The sequence below is a fragment of the Alligator mississippiensis genome, chromosome 3 (genome assembly GCF_030867095.1).
Source record: "Alligator mississippiensis isolate rAllMis1 chromosome 3, rAllMis1, whole genome shotgun sequence".
Classification (NCBI taxonomy): Eukaryota; Metazoa; Chordata; order Crocodylia; family Alligatoridae; genus Alligator; species Alligator mississippiensis.
In genome coordinates this window covers 152,830,147-152,857,609 of record NC_081826.1, presented here as the reverse complement: position 1 = coordinate 152,857,609, position 27,463 = coordinate 152,830,147, and the positions used below count along the sequence as shown (strand labels likewise).

The window sequence follows — 27,463 nt, the reverse complement described above, 5'->3', positions numbered from 1 at the left end:
GTCTCCCATCAGTACCGTTCCAGCTTTTGGATAGATGTGTCACCTGCTTGGAGTGCTTCATTCACCTCCACTTCCTGACTTGGTGGCCTATAATAAATCCCCACCTTTATATTGGTGCTGTATCTTTCACCTTTCAACTTTGGAAGGAACTAGCTACTAGATGGTTCAATTAGTTTTTCACCCCAATATCTAGGGCGGATGACTGATTTGCATGTCAGCACCACTACGGGCCTCCACCAGAGTTTTCTCTGGCTTCGCTCTCCCCAGGCAGAGTTCTTCTCTTGGTCCTAGCACTTATGCTCATGGGCATCATGAGCTGGTCAGTGGCAAAAAAAAATGTAAAGGATATCTAAACCATGAATTTTGTCAGATGTAACTATTTGCATAGAGGAACTGAAGATAAATGAGCAATATCTTTATAGGATTCTGTACAAAGATGTACTCACAATCAGATTAATTTTACCTTGACAGAAAATATTTAATATTAAAAAGATGCACTTTTGGAACAATAAAAAATCAGGACATGCTACATTTTTTCATACGTTAACTCATGGCCACACGTAGTACATGTCTTTTTATACATATCTTCTTCAATATTTTCTTCTGGTCCATACTCATGCTGGTGGATGCCTGCTTCTTTTTTCCACAAACTGCTCCTAACTGCTCGACGGAGCTCTGATGAAAAACATTAATAAAATCCTGTTAGAAAAAGTCTGAAAGCACTACTTGTTTAAATAAAACAAATCAGCATCGAGGGAAATAACTGTGAGATGACAAGAGGTCAGACAGGACATTCACTAATTAGGCAGATTCTCATAAATATCTTGCAGAGCCAAACTTCTGAATGTGCAGGTATCAGGCAACTGCTACTGAAGCCAGTGGATCTGCTTGTGCAGACAAGGAGAAAGAGATGAGGTCCACATCCATACTGAGGAAACTGCAATAGTCTTAAAGGAAAATGCAAATGTATTTGCCCCGCAGGAGTTATTTTTGAAGTAAAAAAGTAGGAATGCCTGTATCCGATTAGAAAGAAAGTTGACTAACTGGAGATAAAAGGAGTTATAATTTAAAAATGAATATTACCTTGCCTAGTTTACCTATTATTTAATCTACCTGTTATAACCCCTCAATCCTATTTTGTTAAAATACACCAAATGTTCCATGGGTTTCTGGGGGGAGATGATAAAAAGGTTAACTTTCATCAAAAAAGATTAAACTACCAACTGAAATGGGTGGCTTTCATTTTCCAAACTATCAACAATATCACAATGCCTTCTTAGTAAGTACTAAATGACTGATACAACTGAGAACTCCTGTATGGGTGGAAACTGAACAGGCCCTTATGTTGCATTATCAACCATCATAAGCTCTATTTATCTCCATCTTTCTCTCTAATCCAGGGGTGGGCAAAATAAAGGCTGCAAGCCATGTCTGGCCCAGCAAGGGATTTTATTCAACCTGTGGCAGGTCCCTTGGTCCTGCCAAACCCAGGTGCAGGGGGCAGCCTGGGCTGTGGTGTGTGGCCTGTCTCACCGCCCTGAAGTGCACAGCGGGGCTGGGACAGGAAGGCAGCCAGACTCACTTCCCAGCAGCCCCAGCTCCTTCCAGCTGCTGCTGCCAACCTGGCCCCAATACCTGGGCACCCACTGCTGGGGGGGACTAATGCAGGCAGGGTGTACAGCTGGGAGGATCAGATGGGACTGGGGGCAGGTGGGGAGCAATGTTCAGGAGTGGGACAGGAGAGCAAGGCCAGGATCAGAGGATAGGATCGCGGGGTAGTGATAGCGCAGGGATGGGGCAGGGGCAGAGCTGTGATCCACTGCCCGCATAGCCCTGAGAAGGACACGTGTTCTGCAGGCAGGGGCGTGCAGATAGGGGATTGTGACTCTGCCCTGGGCCCCAGCCCAATGCTATCACCGCCCGAAGATCCTAGCCTTGGATGCAGCTCCCTGCTCAACTGTGGACCCATCCCATCCATCTGGCCATGCACCCTGCTGTCAGAACCCAGTAGTTGAGTGCCTATGTCACAGTGGAAGATTTCATTGATTTGATGCCTATAACGCAGTGGAATTTTTCGCCACAGTGGAATTTTCTGCTATGGTAGAAAACCCCGGTGCAGTGAAAAGTTCCCGCCAACTTTATGCAAACACGCGCACCACCATTGGCCGGTTATAAATTATTCACGCTTGGTGACTAGTAATTGGCTCGCTAGCCATATAAAAGTTAAAGCAGTTTCCGCCCAAGTCAGAGAACTCTGCGCACATCTTGGAGTGAACTTGGTGGACTGATCACCCACCAATGACTCCCCGTCACCGACCGTCCCGACGTACCCCCGTGCCCTGCAGGCCTGATAAGCCGTTCATGTCATGTCGTCTTACTTGAAGAGCTCACGTTTGTCAGTTCTTCTTCCTGCGCTGTGTACACCGACGGCTTAAGTAAATAGTCTCTTTGTTCAACCAATACGCTTCAGTGCCTAATTCCGCTCCATCGGTCAAAAGTACCCGCCTGCCGTTTTGGGGCTACTGGCCACAGCCCGGCCTACCACTCGACTGCCACACCTGCATGTGCAGATCCCAGCTTGTCTTCACGGAGACCCTGGGATTGCTAGGTAGTGACAGCACAGGGCTGAGGCTCAGGGCAGAGCCGCATCACACTCTCTGCACACCCCATCCATGGAACCAGTACCTGTTGTAGGGACATGTGGACAGTGAATCATGGCTCTGTTCTGGGCCTGGGCCCTAGCTCTGCACTGTCACTGCTCTATGATCCCAGTTCCAGCCCCGTCTACCTAAGACAACTTAAAACAATACTGTAATTCACCACTCTAAAAACAGGTGCAATTTAAAGCGTAAAATATGACAAGCTACCCTAAAAGATCCAGAGGGGGTGGAGTCGAGCAGCTATACTCTCCTTTTTGAATTACACTGCACCACCACAGGAGCTTCCAAGGACTTTGTAAAATCCCTGAAGGATGTGAAAATCCTCCCACCCTTCCCCTTCCTGCTGAAAACCATGTCCCTTCCTCCTCTCCCCCACCTGACTTTGCCCTCTGTCCTGAGGTAAGGAAGCAGTAGAACTGGTCCTACTCATTGTGTGGGGGCTGCATTCAGCTGGAGATGCAGAAAACAGTGGGGATGGACAGGGGCTCCCCTTCCCTGTTCTTGCTGCAGGCAGGGTAGGGAGAAATACTTTCCTGCCGCACTGTTGCCACTGTCCCCAGATGAGCCCAGCCACTGCTCAGCCTGGATTGACTCTGGAGCTTCCAGGCCCAGGAGGAATGGAGAAAACAGCAGCAGCAGCAAGCATGGGAGTTGAGGGGAGAGGGAGAAGAAGGGAAGGGGGCTGCCTCTGAGCAGGAAAGGGAAGCGCATGGGGAGGGATTTGCACCTGCTGCATGGACTTAAAAGTCCCCAGAAGTTCCCGTGGCACAGTCTGCCTGCACTGGTGAGGGCAGAAGATGCTGGGAGCGGGGTGTGCAGCCATCCCTGCAGAGCAGATTGCTCCCACACCCACTTCTGAGAATTCTTGGATCTGCCCGTGTCCTATTTTTCACTGCATAATCCTGCGTGTTATTAATAAGGCCTCCTGAAAGAGTGTAATCTGGGAATGATTCAATTTGAAGTTATTGGTGATATACCCAAGAACACACATTTGCCAAAGTTATCAGTGCTGTGTTCAAAACTATGTAAACTATAATTAAAATTTATTTCCAAAAAACAATTGATAATAGAATGTAACTAAAATATGTGACTAAGCATTACCTGCAATGCATCACATCTCCAACATGTATTGAGAGTGCAATTTGTGACTATTTTTGATCCTGTTTCCAGGAATGCTTTCAATTACTTCCATGCAGCTTGCCACTTTCCATTACACTGGACAGCAGGTAAATTTAGATCTTCAGTTTTAATCCCAAATATATTCTATGATAATCAGGGCAATATTTTCCATCCACATAGTACTTATTATTCCTCTTAAATGATCCAAAGCTCTTTACAATCTATAGGCCCACCCCTACAAATCTTTACATGATTATCTCCAGTGAAATCAAAATGGATTCTCATTTGAGAAATGGATGTAGATTGGGCCCCTTCTACAAACAAACAGTATCACCAAGACAGCTTCTTTTTGAATGATGAAATAAATGAAAAGTTTGTTCCCATTCAGTGTGGAAGAAGCTTTCCATATAGGCAGCTTTACAATACCATATTTACTCACATACAACATGTACATTTGTGGTACTTGAAACCCCCCCTGCAAACCAGCCCTCCAAAATTGGGATGCATATCTTAAGTGGGGAAGCTGATTTTTTTCTCCACTGGAATACCAACAGGAATGAACAGGAGTATGCAGACACTGGGCTCTAATGACTCCCAGGATGGTTACTGCTTCTCCCTGGCCCCAGCAAACAGAAAGGCTGAAGTCTAATGTTAACCCTCTCACAACTACAGAAGCTATCGGTTGAGTACTGCACCTTGCATCTGAAGCACCAATTGAGCTGGCTCAGAGTAAGTGAACTGCTGCATGCTTTCTGTAGTATCTTCATGAGGCTTGCAGTGTGGAAAAAACACTATTATTTACAGGAACTTTTATAAAAAATATTTTTTCTACATTCTACCTTCCAAATACAAGGTACGTGTCTTACATGCAGGGGTCAGGAAGGGAAAGGGTGGAGGGTAATGTGAGAAAATATGGCATATTCTGGGGTAAGGCCAAAGAACATTAATCTACCACAGCTGTGTCATGTTTTCTAAATGACTTTGAAAATTTCCTTTTGGTCATGCTAAGTGCTTAGTTACCAAATATACTGATGGATGTAGAAGTAAATGCATATATAGATGGATACTACTATGGCTGCTGCAGCAGTAGTATTTACATTAAGTGTCCATGTCCAAAAATAAATGTGTATTTTAACTATTGATTTCATTTCATGGTCAATAAAAGATAAAACCACAAGTTTCTTCTTTTTATTAAGGTTTAAATTCAATCTGCTTACCTTTAACTTTTTTATCAAACTTTTTCTGTTTCATCTTCTCTCTAGTACCTTGGCGAGCTTCCTTTGCTTCTTGTAATGCTTCTTCACTGCCCCAAATTTCAAGAGAACGTTTTATTACCTAGAGGGTGAAACATAAGCACATTTTCATTTTACCCTGCCTTTATATCCCAAAGATTGCTTCACGATGACAGGCAAGTTTCTTGCTTGAAATGGATTTGCAAGTAGAGATTCACCAACTCATGCTGGTTCTATCTGACCCTATGTGATTTCCTATACTCCACTATTAAGAATATGAAGATGCTAGCGAATTGCCGGCCAAGAATGACCGGGGGGGCGGCAATGATCTGACAAGAGCTTAGCCACCCACCAACTTTCACTGAAGCAAAGTTGTAACAACGATTAATTAGCATAATTAAATAATTAGAAACAGCCTCCTCAACAACACTTGTAAAATACAAAGGGCTTGTGTACACTACCTATATGACACATTTCGGAGCACTACCAAGAATTACGCTCCATTACATGCACCAAATGCCACGAATTAGTCAATGGGGCTGCCCTGAGCACACATCAGTAAGTATGCTTAAGGAAGCGATCCCAAGAGCAGCACACCAGGGCTGCTCAGGGTTTTATCCCTTCCACTGTTCTGCATGGTTGATTCTGTACAGAAGTATAAACACAAATCAAATTTTGATTTGGAGAGTACCAAGTAAATCCTATCAGAATGGGTACTGTACTCGGGGAGAACTCTACAAACACTTCAGGCACCCCCAATTTGTTGCAACATGTAAAAATTGGACACCTGGCTCCAGCAGGTGATAAGGCAACTTACTCTGTTTCCTAGGCTCTCCATGCACTCAATGGGAAGCATTAGGTGCCTCCAAAGGGAGATCTAGATCACTTAGATGCTGAGTAGGTATCTGCCTAGAGTGAGCCAACAGGAAACATTCAGCCCAGGGGTCCATTTGAACTTGTGTTTTTCTGGACCTGCAGTACCTAATTCAGGCTGGTGCATTAGGTACCTCCTTCTATTCAGGATCCAGCGATAGGTAAATGATGCCGTGGCAGAGATAGTGCCCACCTTTTATGTAATAGTCTAAGGATTCCAATATTTTCCCAAGAAGTGGGAGACTTCAGTTCTAAGACCTCCTGAGCCCGTGGAAGTTTTAAGCCACATTTCTCACTTTGCAGGACTGTAACACCTGCTTACCAGGTGACAGGATAGTCCGAGTGTGGGCACCCTTCAACCCTCCTGCTGAAACAAGATCTACTGTGAAGCTGAGAAAGTAACTCACAGGCCCAAAACAGAATAAGATGCAGTCTAACTCTGTAGCCCTGAGAATCCAGAGTGCCCAATCACTGGGGCAGGGAGTCAGATTGCCTTTAGCTTCCTCTTCTTTTGGCTCTGTGACACTTGTCTTTTGCTGCACAATTTATTTAGTGTGGCAAATTATAAATATTCTGAGTTCAGCAACACTACAGAACGCAGCAGGAGCATCATTAGAATACAAAAAAGGACCAAATCATTTGAAAAATATTCACAACAATTTCCATACCTGGAGTTTTAAGTAAAGCTTCATGTCACCCCAATTTGCATTGTGAGGGTTTTTTTTCAAAATAAATCTGAGTGCTGGTTCTCTTTTGTCCAAATCACAGTCTTTCAGAAGGTACTCCTGCTTTGCCTCAGTCTTTGTTATAAGCTTATGCTTATCTTCAGCATCCCTGAAGAAAATTTTTAGAAGAGTTTAACAAAAAGCAACATGCAACAGCTAGACACCTAGCACATAGAAGCAGTAATAAAGAAAAGATTTAAGATTAAAAAACACAATTTTTTAAAACAGCAGATTAATAGCACTGTCTAATAGGGTTAACCCCCTGAACAAGGCTGGACCATTCTTATCTAAACTATCCTAGATAAGTTGTTTGTCTAAACTATTTTTTAAACTTCATGAACAACCCTCTTGCACAACTACCAGGCACAATACCCCGAAACATAAAAAACCTAAACTTGCCACAGGTATAACAGGGGGATAACACATTTTCTATGCTTTGCCACTGCAAGGAAAGGAAGTAGTATGTTAATGTACGTTCAAGTGTTCCAGGGAAAAGGACTATGACCCCCTGCTATAAAAAAAAAGCAAAAAATGAAAAGCAAAAGAAAGCAAAAAGATTACAGGGCATACCAACCTGACCATAAGATAAAATTACTTCCTGATTCCAAATGGAGAGATCAGTCTGACCTTGGGCAGAGAAGCAAGACCCTCTGGGTTTTTCAGTCCCAGTTAGAGCATCAGCACACCCCAGTTAAGATCCCCAGTGTTGGGTGCAGCCAACACCCAAGGTAAAAACACCCTGGCACCTGTAGTAACAGGAGGGGGAAAAATTCCTTCTCAGCCCCACATGGTAAACAGCAACGCCAGAAACAAGGGAAAACCAAACCGTCCACTCTGCGCTGCAACCGGGAGAATGCAAAAACACATCTCATACACTGACTGGAGAGTCAGTACTCTGCTTTCTACAATCCTGTCCCCTCTGTACACTTATCCCAGATCCTTTAATCTTCTTTCAACAGTCAGTTATGCAACTTTTCTCCATTCTCCTGGTGTTCGGCATAGTTCTTTCCAATTTCTACCTGCTCTGGGCTGCAGAGCTCTTCTCATGATCTGAGATGTGTGCCTGGAGAGAGAGATGCTCCTGGGCTTCCAACTGCTGCTCTTCACAGTGTACTTTAGGCATTGCTAATCCTAAATCATCTTTGACTAATGCCTCCAAAGGAGATTTTCTTGAAAACCTCCAAAGAAGGACCAACAAGATTTTTTTTTTAAATCTTTAATTGCAAGCTTTTGGGCACAAACACCCTTCCATCAGGCACTGGAGAAAAGATTGTAAAAGTTCTCCTGGGTAGAAATGAAAGTTCATATTTCATAAGATTTCACAGAGGAGTCAATAGATGGAAAACTCCTCTGGGAAGGTGGTTCATAGCTGGTATGGAGCATCTCACCTCCTGTGAGGTTCTGTGATTATACAAATTACTCTGAAACAAAGGCAGGAGCAGGATCTCAGGTTTCAGGTGGTCACAGCTGCTTCCTGCTTGGGAAATTATTCTGGTCAAAATGTTCACAGACTCTCTCTTCTTGTTGTCTTTAACTTCCTGTCAGCTGAAGCTCATTCTTTATCTTTGCCTTTCTGAGACTGTCCCTACAAGTTTGTGATATTTCCCCAAGATGGTTCCTTGATGACCTACCCATTTTTCCATCTCTTGCGTGCTTTCCCTTTTGGCGGCAGAGTTGTACCGCTACCCAGCACATCCACAAGTGGTGAATGGTGGAATGACTTTCAGGGAAGTTTAGCTGCAAAATAAGTAGGGGTAACTCTGACAAATAAGCAGCTGTGGTCCAAGCAGCAGCAGCACCACCAGGATGTGGTGGCGCCAGCAGATAGCAATGATGTCCCTCCTGAAAAGCAACATATATCCTTTGATGGTGCTGTGACATGGCAAGTATAGGTCACCATTATAATAAATCTGCCCAGCCCCCAGCCATGGGTCTACAAGTTCTCAATGGTGGAGCAGGTGGAAGAAAATGTTAGAAGATCATACTCATGAACTGACATGAAGGCAGCAGTTACAAGAAGGTTCTCTAGCACTTCAAGCTAGGAGTGTGATTTAGCAGCTGTAACTGCAACTGAGCAGCCCTCTTCCACTCTACTCATCCCACATGGGGAGGGGGCTACAAAAAGGTATCCTAAACGTAGTCTGCCTGCCTTTTTCCTGACTGGATAACTGTACCCAGTGGGATCATCATTACTGCAGCCAAAATCAATGAAGACACAAAATGAATTTTGGGACCCAGAACATCAGGACCCTCACGGGCAATCCTAACAGTGAACGCCCAGAGCACCGCACTGCAATCATGGCTCAAGAACTCAGGCAATGCAACACTGAAGTCACTGCACTGAGCAAGATCAGGCGAGTGGTAGATCGGCAGCTCAAAGATCAACTTCTGAAAGGGTAAACGGGACTTGGCAGGGGGTCGGACTTAATGATCTGCTCAGGTCCCTTCTGACCCTACCTACTATGAAACTATGAAACAATGGAAGGAGAATGCTGGCTTCACAGAGTTGGTTTTGCCATTAAAAATGAACTTGTAAACCAACTCAGCGAATTTCCTATCGGAATTAATGAGAGCCTCATGACTCTCCGTCTTAAACTGGCAGGGAGCCAGTTTGGCACTGTTGTCAGCATATATACCCTGACTGTTGAGACCACCAATGAAACGAAGGAGAAATTCTCCATCAACCTTGACCAAGTCCTTTCTGGAGTTCCCGTGGGAGATGGACTCATTCTTCTTGGTGATTTCAATGCCAAAGTCTGAAGGGACTCACACCTCTGAAATGGAACCATTGGCAAGGAAGGAGTGGGACAGGTCAATTCCAATGGCATCCTCCTTTTGGCCAAATGCATGGAACACAGAATCACCGTCACCAACACTGTTCTGCCAGGGGACAACCCCCCTGAGACCAAAGGAGAGAGGAACCAATCGGGCACGTCCCCACATGCAGGGGTGTGCACTAACAGTGGCAAAAAAAGTAGTGGCACAAGTTTGTGCTGCTTTTTGCCCCTGTACATGCTCCTGCACATGCTCTTTGGTGCAGGGCAAAATGCCCTGCTCCTCCTGGCTCTCAGCGTGTTGGAGGAGACAGGGTGGAACTAGAGGAGGGGAGACTCTGGTCAGCAGCCGGAGCATTTCCTGGGAGGACCAACCAAGCTTCTGTGTTTGCTGGCGCATACTCCTGTGACATGCACCGCACCACTTTTTTTGCTTATTGGGATTTTCTGGAAGCAAATGTTGCCCCTGTGCTACAAAATGTGCTGGGCATGTGGTTTGTGGCACCACAAACTGCATGTGCCAGCACATCGGGATCCGGCCATCAATGCCCATTGGAAGGAGAATTTTGAAGACCTATTCCATTGAGACTCTGTTGTTGACAAGAGTGTTCTCAACTCCATCCCACAACACCCAGTCAGAGATTATCTTGGAATCCTTCCAACCCTTGCTGAGGTGAGGAAAGCCATCAAGCAGATGAAGAATGACAAGGCATCTTGAGCAAATGGAATCCCTGCTGAAATATTCAAGCAGGGGGGAGAGGAACTCACATCATGGCTCCATGCCCTCATCTTAAAGATCTGGAACAATAAGGAAAACCTAGGTGTCCTCAGGGACACCATGATCATGACAAACTTCAAGAAAGGAGATAAGTCCAATTGTTGAAATTAAAGAGGAATTGTCTTGCTGTCCACTGCAGGAAAGATCATTGTGAAAACCCTCCTACATGGTTTCTTTCCACTTGCAGAAGAGCTGCTCCTAGAATCTCAGTGTGGGTTTAGTGTATCAAGAGATACAATTGACAGGATCTTCACTGCTCACCAGCTGCAGCAAAAATGTCAAGAAAAATATAAACCTCTCCACACGGCCTTCTTTGGCTTCAGGAAAGCCTTCAACTCCATTAACCGAGAAGCGCTGCAGAGGAATCCTCAAATATGGATGCCCATCAAAATTCATCACCCTTCTTTGCCTGCTTCATGACTGTATATGAGCAGCAGTTCTCAATAACAGATCTATCACAGATCTTTTAGAGGTTAAAATGGGAATTATACAAGGCTTCATTATAGTTCCAACACTCTTCTCAATATTCTTTACCATGATGTTACATCTGATCACCAACAAGTTTCCAGCTAGAATGGAGCTAAACTACCAAATGGAGGGCAAGCTGTTTAATCTCAATCAACTATGAGGCAAAACCAAGACTACTTTGACATCAATCAACAAGCTCCAGTATACTGATGATCAGGGATCCGAGCTTTCCGTTTACTATGGAAAAATGCAGATTTTCTCCTTTGAGGGAGAAAAGTACAGATTTTCCTCTTCAAAGGAGAAACCCACAGGAAACCACAGGTTTCTCTTTGCAGGCTGGCATCCTTCTAGCTTGCAAGGAGCTGCTTGGGGCTGGGGGGGGGGAATTGAGGCAGGGGGCACCACGTGTGTGCACATACGGATACAGCTAGACAGGGTGATAGGAGCAGACCTGGCAGCTGCATGCAGGTAAGTCCATGGGAGATGGGGATCGGAGGGTCAGGGCTTGGGGACGTCTAGGACCAGGCAGCATGTGAGAATGTGTGTGTGTGTGGCGGGGGGGGGTGTGGTGATGAGTATGTGTGTGGGGCGGGGGCAGGTGTCTGCTGGCACTGGGGGAATGTTTGGGCACTGGGGCTGGGGAAGGGCAAGTGCCTGCCCCCTCACCAGGAGAAGGGGGCAGAGGGACCCTTTGGGGGTGGCAGGGAGCTGCATGGGCTGGCTGCACCAGGGCTGGGGCGGCTAAGAGATGCTGCCCAGGAGGAGCTGTAGCCAGACTGCCTAACATGGTGCGGGAGCCCCAGCCCAGGGCAGGGGGTGTCACAGGCCTTCCTTGCTCTTCCCTCCAGTCTGGGCCAGGGCTGGATTCGCTCTGCTGCTGCCCTCATGAGCCAGAGCAACCACAGCCACTGTGCTCTGGCCTGGGTGGGGCAGGGGCAGCTGGCAGAGCCAGAGGACTGCAAATCAGGAGTGAGGGGCACTGTCAACGCTGGGGAGGGCGGTGGGTTGGGAGTGTGGGGCAGTGGCATGGCCAAAGGGGCTGCAGGTTGGGAGCGAGGGGTACCGGCAGGGCCTAGGGGAGAAGGCAGGGGACTGTGGGTTGGAAGCAAGGGCCAGTGGCAAGGCCAGGGGGCTGTTGGGAGGGGCAACGTCATGGGCATGGCACCAACATATCAGGGCTGCTGACCACAAAGCAGCAGGGCAGGACAGCTGCAGCTGGACATGCAACTTGGTGGGTGAAGCGGGTATGGGGAGCTCTGATTTTCCATGGTAAAAGAACCCAAATCAAATGCCAAAATATACAAGTATTTAGAATTTATTTTATTATAATGACTGGGGCATTGGTAGGTTTCCAAATTGCTTTAAAATTGTAAACATATCAATGAAACACTGTGTTAAATTACTACCTATGTAGTGGCGTTTCATTTTAATTGAGGAAAGATGGGGGTTTTGGGCTTTTTAACATAAGAATTTGGGATTGTTCTTTAAATCAGAGATTCTGTATTTTTAAATAGAGAAAACCAGGATCCTTGCTTATGATGCTGTAGTGTGTTCTCACGTGGAAGCAGACCTTCAGGCAATTGCTGACGTCTTTACTGAAGTATACCGGAAAATGGGACTGACACTTAACATTTAAGAAAACTAAGGTTCTCTATCTCTTAGTGAGCAGTTCCCAGCTCCGGTAATTCAGATTCACAGTAAGACTCTGGAGAACACCAAGTATTTCCTGTAGCTTGGAAGCCATCTCTCGCAGAAGGCCAACATCAACGAAGAAATCCAACATCCCTTTGAATGTGCAAGTGCAGCCTTTGGATGCCTGAGGAAACTGGTATTTAAAGATCATGACATGGGATCTGAAACTAAACTCATGGTTTATCAAACATTCGTGATTCCTACCTTACTGTATAGAGCTGAGACATGGACAATGTACAGGAGACACCTCAAGTCGCTGAAGAAGTATCATCAACACTGCCTCCAGAAGATCCTTTGAATCTAGTGGGTAGATAGATGCACCAACATTATGCGCAAACACAACGACCATCAAGGCAAAGATCATCTGACATTAACTTCATTGGGGCGGCCACATCATTCAGATGTCTGACTCCCAAAGCAAGTTTTATGCTCCCAGTTCAGTCAAAGCATATGCTCAAGAGGAGGGCAGAGAAAGCGCTTCAAGGATGTCCTCAAGGCCAACTTGAAAAAAACGCAACATCGATAACAATTCATAGGAGACTATTGCCCAGGATGGCCTCAAATGGAGGAAGAGTCTGCTGCAAGGATCTCAGTACTTTGAAGCCTTAAGACAACAACAGGAGATGGAAAAATGGGAGCAGCAGAAATGTGTCACAGACTAAATCAAGAGTCTGTTGAGCTTCCAGTATTGTGCCTTTTAGAAGCTAACGTCTTGTGCTTCATCCACCTCTTCTTCCTGTGACTTGGCAGTTAGGAAACACACAAATAAACCTCCAACCATATCACCACTGCATTTTTCCTCTTTTATTTTAACTCAAAGAACACTCAAATCAACTACTGTCTTCCTCCTAGACCAAAAAAGAAATGTGTATAGGACTGACAATGCAACACTACCTTACATCTTCCAACACTATCCAGTCACAAGAGTGGTCTCACCAAGACTCTGAAACACCTAACAGGTCATGGGGGGGATGGGTGTGTGTGGGGGCGGGGGGTGTATTTTGCATTTCAATTTCCTCTTGCATGCCTTTTTATGTCCTCTAGCTTTTCCCTGTGTCAAAACCACACCCCAGGCAGGATGATTTTGGGGCATTTGTGGAATACTATGCATAGATGATTTTCTGAATTAGATTTCCTGATGTAGAGTCTGTTTTCTGTGTTCATCATTGTTATGTTTGTATAAATTACAGTATGTCATATGATTGTCCTTCTATATCTTTACAGTATAGCTGGGATTCAGCAATACAGTAATGACTGTGTTAAGTGTCATTTTCTAAATAAGAAAGTTCACACCTAAGGGAGATGATACCTCAGGGGAAACAAACACTGAGAATTCACTTCTATAATGATGATGCAGATTAGCCTGCATGAGAGGTGGGTAGAGACTTCAGACCTGTCCTTAAGACAATGAAGGTCTACATTTCAAAGACAAAAAAGTGTTAGTGGAGAAGCAGCCTTGTCATTAATTAGAAATAAGAGAATGTATCTCTATGAAAGGGGATTAGTAATCTTTATAGCTGTAAGGATGTAAATGTTTTCCTAGGTATAACTTGATCAGGAAAGATGCCTCACTTGCAAATGCAAGAGTGATGTTGTAGCTGTGATGGTACAGAAATTATGTGAAAGGCAAAGATTTCTTAAGGTGATATATTTTATTGGACCAACTATATAGCTGGGATAAAGCTAGACAAACTTTCAAATGCAGGACATTCTTCCTCAGGCCTCACTTGGAAAACAGATATATATTCCAAGGGGTGTGGGGGTGGAAGAAATGGGGTGAGGGGAGAGCACAGAAATTATATGCTCCTCCCCAAAAATTCAAGAGCAGTGGTTAGTAAGCTGCAGCCTGCAGGGTGGATCTTATTAACAGAGGAAGGGTTTCAGCAGCATTCTGTGATAAGGGTTTTGCCTATGCCACACTGTGCTGCTCTTCAGCCAGGCAGCAGGGAGCCATTCTTTGCTGCTCTCCAGCCAGGTAGCAGAAAGCAGCAGCAGGAGCTGGGTCCTAGCTCCAGCCTGCTTCAGACCAGAGCCACCAGAAAAGGGTGCTGACTGCTACATAGTCCAGTCATATATATAAAGCTGTTTTTTGGGAGGGGCCATTTTTTTAATTTTTGAAATTCATAACTGAGGTGGCTAAGGAAGAAATTTTGCCAGGGGGCTGTCACTGTCACCACAAAGAAATGCAAGATCTTTGTGACAAAGACAATTGCAACCAAGAGCAAGCAAGAGTGTAGGAAAACAGTTCCCCATACTGCAGTGAAACAAGTCACTGACCTTCTAACCAGCAGAACAGAGACTACCATGACTTTAGAAGAAATCATGCAGTACAGAATTACTGCTGTGAGCCTTTTGCTCTTCACAGCAGATGGAACATTCCCACAGACCTGTCAAATCAAAGTTCATAACATGATGAACCTTCAGTCCATCTCACCACCAACACTTTATCGTGCATTAATAGATGTTGGAGTGATACGGAATAAAATCACACCAAGCAAGACATGGTCTGAATATGCCCCCAGTCTCTTGAAGTATGTCACTGGCCAACACCCACAAGCAGTAGCATTTCACTTCATTAATGATGAAGAATTGCTGAAGACTAGTACTAAACAGCATGAGCAACAGTGTCATTGAAAGTCATCCAGGTTTGCTCCTAACGTCTACCCTGGTTCTGACCAGGAAATGCCTACTGGAGCATCCTGGCTCTCATTTCCATCAAAGCATTCTAACAAAATGAGACTACATATGTTCTTGAATGAATGGCCTTCTTTTTTCTACCATGCTGACCTGTACTTCACAATGAATCTCACCTACTATGATTTAAAATCCAGAAAACATGATGCACGCTTTGTATTGAAATCGCCACGTGATGCCGACAAAAGGGCATTCTCCCATGAAGCTCAAATGGATCATTCTTGCACCGTTACTTTTGATTTCGAAGATACTGATGTATGAGTTGTTGCTTCCTACATCAGTCATGTGACCAAGCAAGATATGTACATGTACAAGAAGAAACCAAGAAACGTGCTATCATACTATTACTGCTGTTCATTATTTCCAGAGCGTGATATAGCATCTGCTGCTCTTGGGGTTCACAGATTCACTGGAGTAAACTGGGTTTTTTGGCTGCAGTAAACTGACATCAGTGAAGTGAATCTTACAATCAAAAGATCTGATGTACATGGAGACTATGCAACAACTTGGAAAAAATAAGTAGCTCATTGAAGATCTATCTGTTCCATAAACTGGCTTTATTCTGTGTCAGAATACTTTACAATGATCCCGTGAGCGATCGTTTGTCCGTTGCTCATGCACGTAAATGGAAGCAAATGGCACACTACAATTCCTGCAAGATTTTCTCCAGACCATGACTCCTTCAAACAGCAGTGCCTCTGAGCACATTTGCAGGTCAATGAATGGAGAAATTCATGACATGCACAAACTTGTGATCCAACACATTTTGTGAGGACGTCAGCGCTGGATGTGTTGGAACCTGTGATGTGTACTAAAAGTGGACTGCCAGATGGAGTGAAATTGCCTCTAAATAATGAAAATGGACATTTGGATAAGCCAATTAAAGCTAGAAGTCATCTGAAGAAGATAGTGATAGAGAAGAAAAATACCCAGATTAAGGGTATCCAGTGTATGCAATCACAGACTTGACTTAAAATTTGAGTTGAAGCATTTTATTTTACTTAAATGTGTTCTGTAATCATTTATACCTGTTATTAATAATACTAAATGTGACTTTGAAGAAATAAATGGTAAAACTTTCCACTTAAAACAGGTACTCTTATGTTGCCAAGAACGTGGCCAATATTGATGGTTTTTGCATTTAAAGGCTTAGAGCTGCCAAACAATGGGTCATTACTCAAAGGACAAAGGAAGTGTGTAGGTTATTGCAATACCTATTTGAAGTAATTTAGAAAAATCAAAATTGGCCTCATAGGTACATAGGTACAGAGAAATCAACATTTATTCATCTTGTTAGTCATGGCCACCATTTTTAAAGACGGTGGTCAAACACCAACATTTAAAAAGTGCCCCCCCCGGCTAAATTTCATCCTAAGCAACTAAAAAATGATTTCCAGTCATAAAAAATCTCCTAAAAACACACACAGACTTTATATATAGGATTGGGCTATACAACAGAGTATGCAGATGAGCAGGTAAGGATGAGAATTTAAGAGGTGCCAGTTTGACCTGGCCACCTAATAGGTAGACTAGAATCTGGCCTGTGATGCCTTACATAGCTAAAACATTATTTTATTTATCTCAAATACTATTAGCCATGACAAAATTGTAATATCTTTTAGCGTACGTACACGTACACACACACACGCACACACAATAATTTTACTATAATTAATTCTATGAAGAAGCTATACTTTTCCACTATATTAGTTATTTTCTTTCTTTAGTCTCCAAGAAGCATTTGTATGAGATGATTCTGTTCTGTGCTTCCGCCATGAAAAATGCAACTTAGCTGTATGCTAGACATGTAATGTTCAAGAAAAATAATAAAATTGAATACATTCTTTTGCTGATATTTTTGCTGATAAATTATTTGCATTCTATAAAATGCAACTATAATGGTTCGAATAGTGAAAATCAAGTTTCAGTTCTAGCAAAACATTTATTAAATAATATGAAGAGTAATACTTTTAAGGGTATTATTTTCCTAATATTTACATACCTGCAATTATCACATATCCCCAAATGAAAGTGTTGCATGAGGTATGAATTCATAAATTGTTTCCCACAGTCTTCACAGAAAACATCATCAAACTCTAGTAGAGGTTCTAGTGGAAAGAAACAAGTATTTTAATTAGATTTTTTTTTTTACCAGAACAAGTACTTGTGGTTGATCTTACAAGAGATTCGCTAGTTTATATTATAGCTTTCAATGTCTTGTTATTATGAACACTTCATGTTTCTCCTACTGAAAAGTTTCATAAAAATCTGTCTAACAAATAAAGACTCTGATCCTACCAACTGATCCTCTCAGCTGGATCTCTTGCCTCTTTCCTGCTGCACTCTTTACCTTTCAGAAAAATGTATCATACATCAAGACATAAACTTTCTCTGATGGCAATATTTGCTTGTGTGCATATGTGTAAGGTTCAGATTACTGCAGCTAGCCTTTGAGAATCTATTCTTTTAACAGACCCAGGGCATAAGGGAAAAATATAATGGTAAATACTTGCTTCAACCAACAAGTATTGGCTGAATGTCCAAATGCAATTTTCTTTAGTATCCTGGAACACAAAAAAAAAATCTCTGGTGATGAATGTCAGAGTTAGGGATGCACCAACAGAGATTTTGGGGGCCAATACCGATCCGATTTTCGATACAGTTGCGTCCAGCTGGTAAATCTGTTGTGGTAGAAGGGGAGGGGGGAGAAAAGGGTCATGGCAGGGAAGGGGGGCAGATCAACGCCCCCTGCAGTGAGGGTGGGAATGGGGCTGGGGCAGGCTCTGCCCAGCCGGGGTGGGATGGGGCACAGCAGTGGCTTGTCTGGGGGGTGCTGGGGGGTGGCTTCTGCAGCTGTGCACACCCCAGGAGGACATGGTGGGGGAGGGCGTGGGCCCCTGGATCTGTGCAGGGCGGGGCAGGGGCAGGCTGCAGCTGCGGACTGGGGCTGCACTGGGCTCTTCCCAGTGTGTGGGGGTGGGGCAGGGGCTGAGCCAGGCTGCACTTGGGAGCAGTGCTGGGAAGGGGATTATGGGGGGCACTGCAGCCACCCCAAATTTTGCTGTAGCCCCCCCATAACCTCCCTTCCCAGCACTGCCACCACCCACCCACCCCAAGCACAGCCTGGCCCAACCCCACCCTCACCATGTGCCAGGAAGAGCCCGGCACAGCCCCAGCCTGCAGCTGCAGCCCACCCCACACAGATCCAGGGGCACACCCCCCCTCCCCCCCGGGGTGCACACAGCAGCAGGAGTCACACCCCCCCTCCCTGCGCCCCCCAGACAAGACACAGCTCCTTCCTATGCGTGAACCCCCTGGCTGAGCAGCGCCAGCCCCAGCCCCAGCCCTACTCCCTCATTGTGGGGGCCTTGATCTGCCCCTCCCCTCCCACCACAACAGACTTACCAGCTGCAGACAGCTCTCCAAGCTGCCGGGCTGCACCCCTTGGTGCCTACATGCTGCACTGTGGCTGCACGCGCACATAGACATTTATTGGCCAAATTACTGGCCGCATCAGGCCAATTTCCGATATAGTCAATTTTCTTTATAATGGTGCTGATCTGATATTGGACCTATGTATCGGTGCACCTCTAGTCAGTGTCGACACATATTTGTAGCAAACATATCTAGCAAAGTATGCTGTATTCCTAATTTTAATTTTACACTAGAAACTATACGTGCCTGGGGCTAGAATGCATGGCCGCAGGACCTGAGTGGCCCAGAGCCGCAGGTGGTTCCTCCACGGGGCAGTGGAGGGGATTCATGCACTGTGTAGGGAGTGGATGTAGGCTGGCTGCTGCAGGCTTGGGCTACCCACCCTGCTGTCCTCCCCTGGAGGCCTCCACAGCAGAGCAGGGTGGGAAAGTTCAGGCCACCACTGGGAACCCTGCATCACTATGGCAAGGCACTCCCTGCAAGCCTGGCAGCAGCACAGGTGGCAGTGTGGAGTTGTGCTCCCTGCAGCTGCTGGGTAGGCAGGGGATCCCTTGTCGTGGAGGCACAGGGCTCCCAGCACCAGCCCCGGAGCTTCCCTGCTTGCTCTGCCATGCCATGCCAGGTCCCATCTGCTGGGCTGCAGAGACCCCTGGATGGAGGGCAGCAGAGTAGGGAGCCTGAAGCCTGCAGTAGGCAGCCTGCATCCACCTCTGCCCAGGCTCCACAACAGCCATGCTGCCCATGGGGGAGGAGGAACCAGACTCTGAGCTCCACTCCCTGGTCAGGCTGCAGCAGCCACTGCCTCCCACAAGCAGCAGCCAGGGCTTGGGTGCTGCAGACCTGGGTCCCTGGCCCCATAACCCTAGCAGCCCCCTCCAGCAGGGCTGGGGAGGGGTGGGGGGCTGTGGGTGAGGAGTAAGGGGCACTGGCAGGGCCCAGGGAGCTGTGGGTGGGGAGTGAGGGGCACTGGCAGGGCCAGACGGCTGTGGGTGGGGAGTGAGGAGCACTGGAGGGGGGGTGGGGTGGAGTGAGGGGCACCAGCAGGACTCAGAGGGCTGTGCATTTGGAGTGACGGACATCAGCAGGGGTGGATGGGGAGTAAGAGGCACCAACAGGGCTGGGGGGCTGTGGCTTGGGAATGAGGGGCAATGGCATGGGCAGGGCACCTACATATCAGGGCTGCTCAGCGCCGCAAAGCAGTGGGCAGGGTGGGGGGATTTTGATCAGTCATTATTAGTGTTCTGTAATTAATCATCTGTTTTAAATTTCCTATTGCTTAGCATAAATGTATTTGATCTATTGGTCTCATGATTTTAGAACTTAAATTTAGTAGAAGGAAAATGCTCATGCAAGGTTTGTGGCATGTCTGGTGTATGTGGAAAGAGGTAAAGAAAGAGTGAATGATGTATGTATGTGACAACGTGAGGGAAGACCTCTTGCAGCAGGTGAAAATAACCTTTTGTGGTTTAACGGTTAAAGGCTGCAGCAATGTTGAGTCAGCAGTTAAGGATTACCAAATACTGGATCATTCTTCACCCTGATGGCTGAAGACTGCAAGCAATGACCCCCTCCTAAAGATTGCAAACCACAAAGCCAGAAGATCATGTCCTACCAATCCCAGCCTGCCAACAGGACAAGGAGGATGACCTTTGCATCTGACTTAGCAAAATCCATAGGCTTGTATGGACAGCTATCACTATAAAGAACGAACACAAAGACAAAAGTCTTTTCCACCTGCAAGGAGTTTTGGGCGCGTCCAACAAGACCTGACTCCAATTCTCATGGTCAGCCTGGCCGGCCACCAGACTCATCTTTAGCAACTTTAGACCTTGGTAACACCTTAACCTTTGCAAGGCTGTCTAACTTCTGTGTGTGTGTGTGCTTGTCTCTTTTGAATGAATGAATAAATATGTATGGGAATGAATGAAGCAGATAACCTTATTATTTTTATTCTTTTCGTGTTGCGTGTTTTATGTTCCAATAAATGCAGCATTGTGCCTTATGCCCTGATAAGATCCCGGCTTGTTTTTAATTCACACCGTACGCCCTGTGCACACAACATGGGCCAAAAGGAATCTCACGAAATTCAACAAGGACACGTGCAAAGTCCTGCACTTAGAACAGAACAATCCCATGCATCAGTACAGGCTGGGGGCTGACTGGCTGGGCAGCAGCTTTGCAGAAAAGGATTTGGGGGTTACAGTGGACAATAAGCTGAATATGAGCCAGCAGTGTGCCCTTGTTGCCAAGAAGGCTAACAATGTACTAGGCTGCACTGGTAAATGTGTTGCCAGTAGTTCAAAAGAATTGATTATTCCCCTCTATTCAGCACTGATGAGACCACATCTAGAGTGCTGTGTTTAGTTTTGGGCCTCTCTCTACAAAATGGATGTGGACAAATTGGAGAGAGTACAGTGGAGGGTGACAGAAATGGTGAGGGAGCTGGGGGACATAATTTATGAGAAAAGACTGAAGGAACTGGGCTTTAGTTTAGAGAAAAGGAAACCCAGAGGAGACCTAATAGCAATCTTCAACTACCTGAAGTGGGGTTTGAAAAAGGATGGGGCTAGGCTATTTTCAGTGGTGGCAGTTGACAGAACAAGGTGCATTTTTAAATCACAGGAAAAGAGCAGGCACTTCAATTACCCACTACTAGCTTGCCTACTTTCCATAAGCCAGTTTGTAATTTTCCGATTATTTCTGCAACTCCATTTTGGAGACAGGAATTTTTATGTGATTGACACACATGCTGTTTGAAACACTCCAAACCACGAGGGTGAGGACATTCACACCCAAGAAGGCACTTCAAAAATGGCTTAAGTGCTTCAAAACAAGACCTTCAAAAAAGTAAATATGTCTGAAGTGCTTCCTGAAACATCTGCAGCCTCCAGCAGAATGCAATAGGGGGTTGGGTGGTCTCCCAGAATCCCACACTGTTCTGCTGCTCCTGTCCTTCAGAATCTACGGAGACTGGAAGCCAAGAGGTACGCAGAGAGTCCTGCTCACCAGTTCCTTGGCTGAGAAGCACCACTACTGCATGCCTTTGTGGCCATTATGAAGCTTGCCAAATGCATGCGTGCCCATCACTGAAGTGCTCCAAAGTGGATCAGGATTTTGAGAGCTTTAAATGCATATCTGTCCATACCTGAGAAGTCCTATTATCCATGTACTGCTGATTATCACTTTCAATAATCATTGTAGCAGTTTAATTTCTGTAGGTACTAACAGATTTCATGAATTAGACCTTCAGCTGACATGAACCTATACAGCATCATTGAAGCCAATGTAGTTACATTGATTTATATCGGCTGAAATTCTGTTCTTATGCATCCAAATATCTTACATGGTAGGGAAATTTTGCCACAGCGGTAGTTACTTGGAAAGAGATCTAAATATACCAGGGAAAAGAAATTGTTAGCCCTAAGTCTGTACATAGGAATGTGCAACATGAGCCATGGGTACATTGCTGCCAGACTTGGCTGTTTTCAAAGGGCCTATGGCTAAGTGGCAATGATAGTAGGGATGCACGGACAGAGATTTTCTTCACCAATACTGATACCGAATTATTAACGAATCATGTTGGTCGATGCTGATCCAATAACCGATATTTAGAAATGCAAGGCATTTTAAGCTATTGACATAAATAAATCTTTTTTTTTGGCTCATTGGATGAGCTTTAGTTCAAGCGCTGCTGCCACCATTTTTAAGTGCAGGGACGCTGATACACGAGACACTGTGGCACTTTAATTAGAGTGGCTCTCAGAGCCTCTAATTAAAGTACAGTACCCCCACCTCACCCCACTCCTAGAGCACATGTAGAAGTGCCAAGGGGCAGCTGACTGAGCCTGCCCAGCAGGGCAGCGGGGGAAGGTGTTAGCCTTCCTGGCTGCCCAGAGCTGGGTGGTCTCTGGGTCAGGATCCACTCTCTCCTTCTTCTGGCCAGAGCAAGGCCATGCGACTATTCCAGGCCTGGAGAAACCAGGCCACTTCTCCCCCGTAGCTGGGCCCCAGGTCCTGGGAGCTGGACTCCAGCAGAGGGAAGGGCCCCTTCCCCTCCTGGTGCTGCTGCTGCCGCCAGGGGCAGGGCAAGTTCCCGTGCCCCACAGGAGACGCTGAATGGACCTGGCTCCAGGAAGGGCAGGACCTGGCTGGGCTGAGGGTAGGGTGACACATGCCTGCCTTTCCTCCCTGCTCCTCACCCCTCCCCCCGGTCAGATCAGAGTCGAGCGGGGCAAGAATGGATGCCGGTTGCCTGCTGTGAGCCCAGAGCTCTCCGCACTGTTCCCTTAGTCCTAGGAGCCCCATGCCAGCCGCACGTACCCTGCCCACCAGGCAGCAGGAGGCACAACTTGCCCCCCATGGTGCTATCCTGCTCCCTGTCCAGGTCCCAGATCCCATGCACCACCCTGACTGGGCAGCAGCCCCAGCACCAACTGCAGCCCCTGAGGCACTCCTTCCCTCACCATGGGGGTCTCAATCTGCAACACCCTCCCCGCCCTGCCATGCCCCTTCCCCTCCAAAAACTTACCTGCAGGGAGCTGCTCTCCACACTGCCTGGCTGTAGTCCTGGCCACATGCATGTGTGTGGCTGCACACATGCATGTGGGTCCCCTGCATCCCACTCCCAGCAGCCCCAGGCAGGACCCCTTGCAGACTAGAATGCTGCCCACCTGCAAGGGGAAACCCACTGTTTCCCCGAGAAAACCCAGGCATCTGGGGGCCCTGACCCAGTGGCGAAGAGGGAACCCAGGTCTGCAGGGCCCTAGCCAGGAGGCATAATTATTGATAAGCATTACTGGCTGCAATGGCCAAAAAAAAGTGGATAATGTCATTTTACTTTACCAGTGCCAATCCGATAGGCAACCAATATATCAGTGCACCTCCTAATGATAGGTCCAAACCCTATCTTTGAGTGACGTACCATAATGTGAATATTTGCAGATGCCGTGGCTGGCTTGGTCAGCAGAGCAAACAAAACTGTTTGTCTAACTGGACACAATTAGTAAGAACAAGACAGTCTTGTTAGCCAGGGCTAGAACAGCTTCCTACCATGGGAAGAAAGGAGAAGAAACCCTCCCTATTGCCGTGTTACTTTCTCAAAGATATAAATTTTAACTAATTGCTACCTTCTTGGCCCATAAGAAATCTAGTGTAGTCTGGTTCCAGAAGTTTCAGTAAAACAGACATTTAAGTAAAACCAATCAGAGATCATTTATTAGAATATTTAGATTATGTTTACCAGCTACGTATAAATAGCAGGTATAGGCTGGGAGAGACCTTGGTAACTTCTACATGATGCCTGCTGTGCTGTTTGCCAGCCGGACCTGCTGTTCACAGCAGTCAAGACCCATTCCATAAGATTTCGCTTATCCATGGCATTAATCTTGCTTCAGCAATTAATCAGTAAACTTCACACATTGGTTGGAATGACCCAAGGATTTAAATTAATTTCACCCTTCCACACCATTTGACAGTTGTTAACATCAACCAACAAATAGTTGGTTGAACAAACAGTTCAAATTTCATTGAAACTATTATTGACTTATGTAAATTCTCTCCAGCTACTGTGCCGCTTATTTTAGTAGACAGCTTATACTAACTGTGATCATTAGAGTCACTTTCTGCAAAGACAACTGAATTTACCTGAAGGATCCACAGTTTTCTGAATCTTGTCCTTCTCTTCCTCTTCCAGAAAGAATCCTCCCCCTGTATCAACTATCTTCGGAGGTGCTTTAACTTCGACAGTGCCTGAAGAGACAAATAAGAGGTTAAAGGAACTACACATACAGATGTATTTACAAAAGAACTTCTAAAACAAGTATACAAAAGGTGACAGTCATATCCAACGGGTTCATAAACTGGCATGCAGATTGTTCTGCTTTCAAAAAGCACTTTGCCACACAAAGTATCTTAAAAGCTACTTCTTCCTGACCACAGAGAATAAATTTCTAGCAATGGAGAAAAATCCATTTACTGTAGGTAATTCAAAACCTCACCTATATTATACAACAATGCTTGCTACTCCTGCAGAGCAAGAAAAGCAACAAAGAAACTAAAAAGCGTGCAAGGCTGTTTTCAAAGCTAAATCTAATACCCATAATGCACAACTCTACAGATTATAGGATGGGCGCTTTTATTAAAGTTTATGTAAAGACAAAAATAAGCCTAATAAAGTATTTAGACTCTGAAGATACAGTACAAAAGCTACATACAAGGTGAAAAGTCTTTTGATGGAAATCCATTGTATAACAAAAGTTAGTGTACATTGAATCAACTAACTGATCGTGTAAAATGTAGTATTTGCCATGCAGGTGTTTTGTTATTTAACTGACAACGCTAGAATTGAAACCCTTAAGTTTAGACAGCATGGCTTACCACAACAAAATCAAGCTTTGGGACTCAGTTTTGAAGAATATGAAGACTTCTGCTCCCCAAAATAGCTTAAGGTAGTGTAAATCTTTCCATTAAGCTCTTGTTTTAATAAACCATATTTAAGGATTCAAATTTAATATGACTGTGTGACACCTCCATCCCAAGCCCTACCACATCTCTGTCTGTGCTTTTTTTTTGATGCTTTGTTTCTTGCTATTTGGCCGGTATTCCATTATCCTTGCAAGGTGGGCCAAAGCCTTCCGGTGGTTGGATCCAACCTATGGGCCACAGACTGGGGACACTCAGTTTAAACCTATGTATGGAATTTATTCTTTCTAACAGCAACATGTTCAATTCTAAGGTATAGATACATTAACGGAACCTGGACGCTGAAGTGAGTACACGTGTGCACCAGTGCACACATGCCGTCGGCTCCCCTGACCCCACCAAGCAGAGCAGTGAGGAGCCAGCAGCAGTAGTAAGGTAAGCCGGGCAGGGAGGGGGAAGGGAGAGCCAAGCTGGGCCAGCTGTAGGGAATTGGGAAGGGGTTTTCCTCCTCTCCCATCTCTACTTAAGACACGCAGGAGTTTGCATAGGAGAGAAAGCAGAAGGGGCCTGAGACTCCGCGTGTCGAAGTTGGTGGCTTTGGACAGTCTTCAGGTGAGTGCATGTGAAGAGTCTTTAATGGGGGTGGCGAGCTGGAGCGCAGCCAGGGACCCTGCTCCAATGCTGCCTCCTGCTTGGGGCTCCACTGAGGCCTCCATCCAGACAGAGCCATTGGGTGGGTTGGTGGCACCCGGGCCCCCTGCCTGCAGGGGTTGCCTGGCGGGCCCTCAAGGCCCAGGGGTATTGGGGGGCCAGGACTCCCCTCACCTGTCCCACATGTGCCCAGACTGAGGCCCTGGAGGGGCAGATGAGGGAACTCCAGGCAAAGGTGAGCAGGCTGCCAGGGGATCAGGGCAATTGAGGTGATTGATGGGTACTTCCATTCTCTGCAGGTTCACATGCCTGGAGGGAAGGAGTCACAGGAGGGAGTCGATGCGGCTGGATGGCAGACAGTCACCTCGAGGGCTAGACATCGCAAGGCCAGGGTGACTCCCTCAGTGCAGCTGAAGAACAGATGAGGCCCTGGCATCACTGGCAGAGAGCAGCAGTGGAGGCCATTTTCACGGCCACCACCAAGCAAGCTAAGAGAGAACTGTGCAGCCGGAGGAGAAGACGTCAGGTCATTGTGGTGGGCGACTCCCTCCTGAGAGGAACGGAGGAAGCCATCTGCCACCCAGATCCCACAGTACGGGAGGTATGCTGCCTGCCCGGAGCCTGGATTCAAGACATCACAACAAGGATTCCAGACCTGATTAGGCCTTCTGACTACTATCCCATGGTCCTCATCCATGTAGGAACGAATGACGCAGCCCAGAGTAGTCCAGGCGGGGTCATGAGTGACTACATGGCACTGGGAGCCAGGCTCAGAGGTTCGGGGGCACAGGTGGTCCTCTCATCCATCCTACCAGTCAGCAGTCGAGGACAGTACCACAGCAATTGCATGAGAGAGATCAACTCACAGCTTTGGAGCTGATGCCATCATGCAGGGTTTGGATTCCTTGACCACGACCTGCACTTCCAGGATAAGGCCTTGTTTGGACGAGATGGGCTACATCTCTCTCCAAGAGGTAAGAGTCTCTTCTCTTACAGGTTGGCTGATCTCATATGCCAGGCTTTAAACTAGGTTCATTAGGGGACGGGGATGTTAACGACAGAGAGAGGCCAGGAACGACAAACCTCAAGCCAGGCGCTGGAACAGTCCAGGTAAGTACCAAGGGCCCCACCAAGCATCAGAATGGGGAAGTAGCAAGGGCACCTACTGGGGGCTTAGATGCCTCTATACTAATGCTAGGAGCATGGGGAACAAGCAGTAGGAACTTGCACTCCTGCTTGCAAATAAAGAACTCGATCTGGTTGGGCTAACAGAAACTTGGTGAGATCCTACCCATGACTGGGCAGTGGACATTGAAGGCTACAGGCTGTACAGACAGGACAGAGTGTAGAAAAAAGGGGGGAGGGGGCATTGCTTTCTCTGTTAAGGAGCAATATACATCTTCCGTAGTTAAACTGGGCCAAGAAGAAGGGCAGATTGAGGTACTATGGGTCAGGTTACAGGGGGGTTGAGGTGAAAGGGACTTGGTAGTGGGGATCTACTACAAACCCCCACACCAGGGGGACGAGTTAGACCTAGAATTCTCAAGACAGCTCTCAGAGGCAGCACACTCAAAGGACCTGGTCGTCATGGGGGACTTAAACTTCTCAGACATCTGCTGGGAGAAACAGACAGCCAGGTCTGCCCGTTCACGAAAGTTTCTAACCTCCTTACAGGACTTTCACCTATCGCAGGAGGTACACGTTCCCACTAGGGAAAATGCCTTACTACACTTGGTGCTGCCCACAGGGGATGACTTGGTGGGGGATCTGCAGGTGCAAGGTAACCTAGGGGATAGTGACCACCTATTGATAGGGTTCACTATCTGAAGAAAGGTGGGGTTCCTGGACACGAATACAAATATGCATCCCATTGGGACTTCAGGTAAGCCCAGTATAGATACCAACCCACCAACTGTTCATACTGACCTAGTAAAGGGGCACC

The 27,463-nt window shown here is 46.2% G+C and overlaps 1 protein-coding gene across 1 annotated transcript in view; it reads right to left on the bottom strand.

The window, feature by feature from the left end:
• Nucleotides 1-453: 453 nt before the first annotated feature.
• Nucleotides 454-27,463, bottom strand: part of XPA (XPA, DNA damage recognition and repair factor) — a 29,261-nt gene continuing 2,251 nt past the window's right edge. Inside the window, exons 2-6 of the mRNA XM_006266726.3 lie at nucleotides 24,094-24,198; nucleotides 17,018-17,123; nucleotides 6,553-6,718; nucleotides 4,997-5,114; nucleotides 454-675 (exon numbers count right to left, since the gene is read on the bottom strand). Of these exons, the coding sequence (XP_006266788.3) occupies nucleotides 527-675; nucleotides 4,997-5,114; nucleotides 6,553-6,718; nucleotides 17,018-17,123; nucleotides 24,094-24,198 (644 nt within the window). The 3' untranslated portion in view covers nucleotides 454-526. The remainder of the gene's footprint in view (nucleotides 676-4,996; nucleotides 5,115-6,552; nucleotides 6,719-17,017; nucleotides 17,124-24,093; nucleotides 24,199-27,463) is intronic.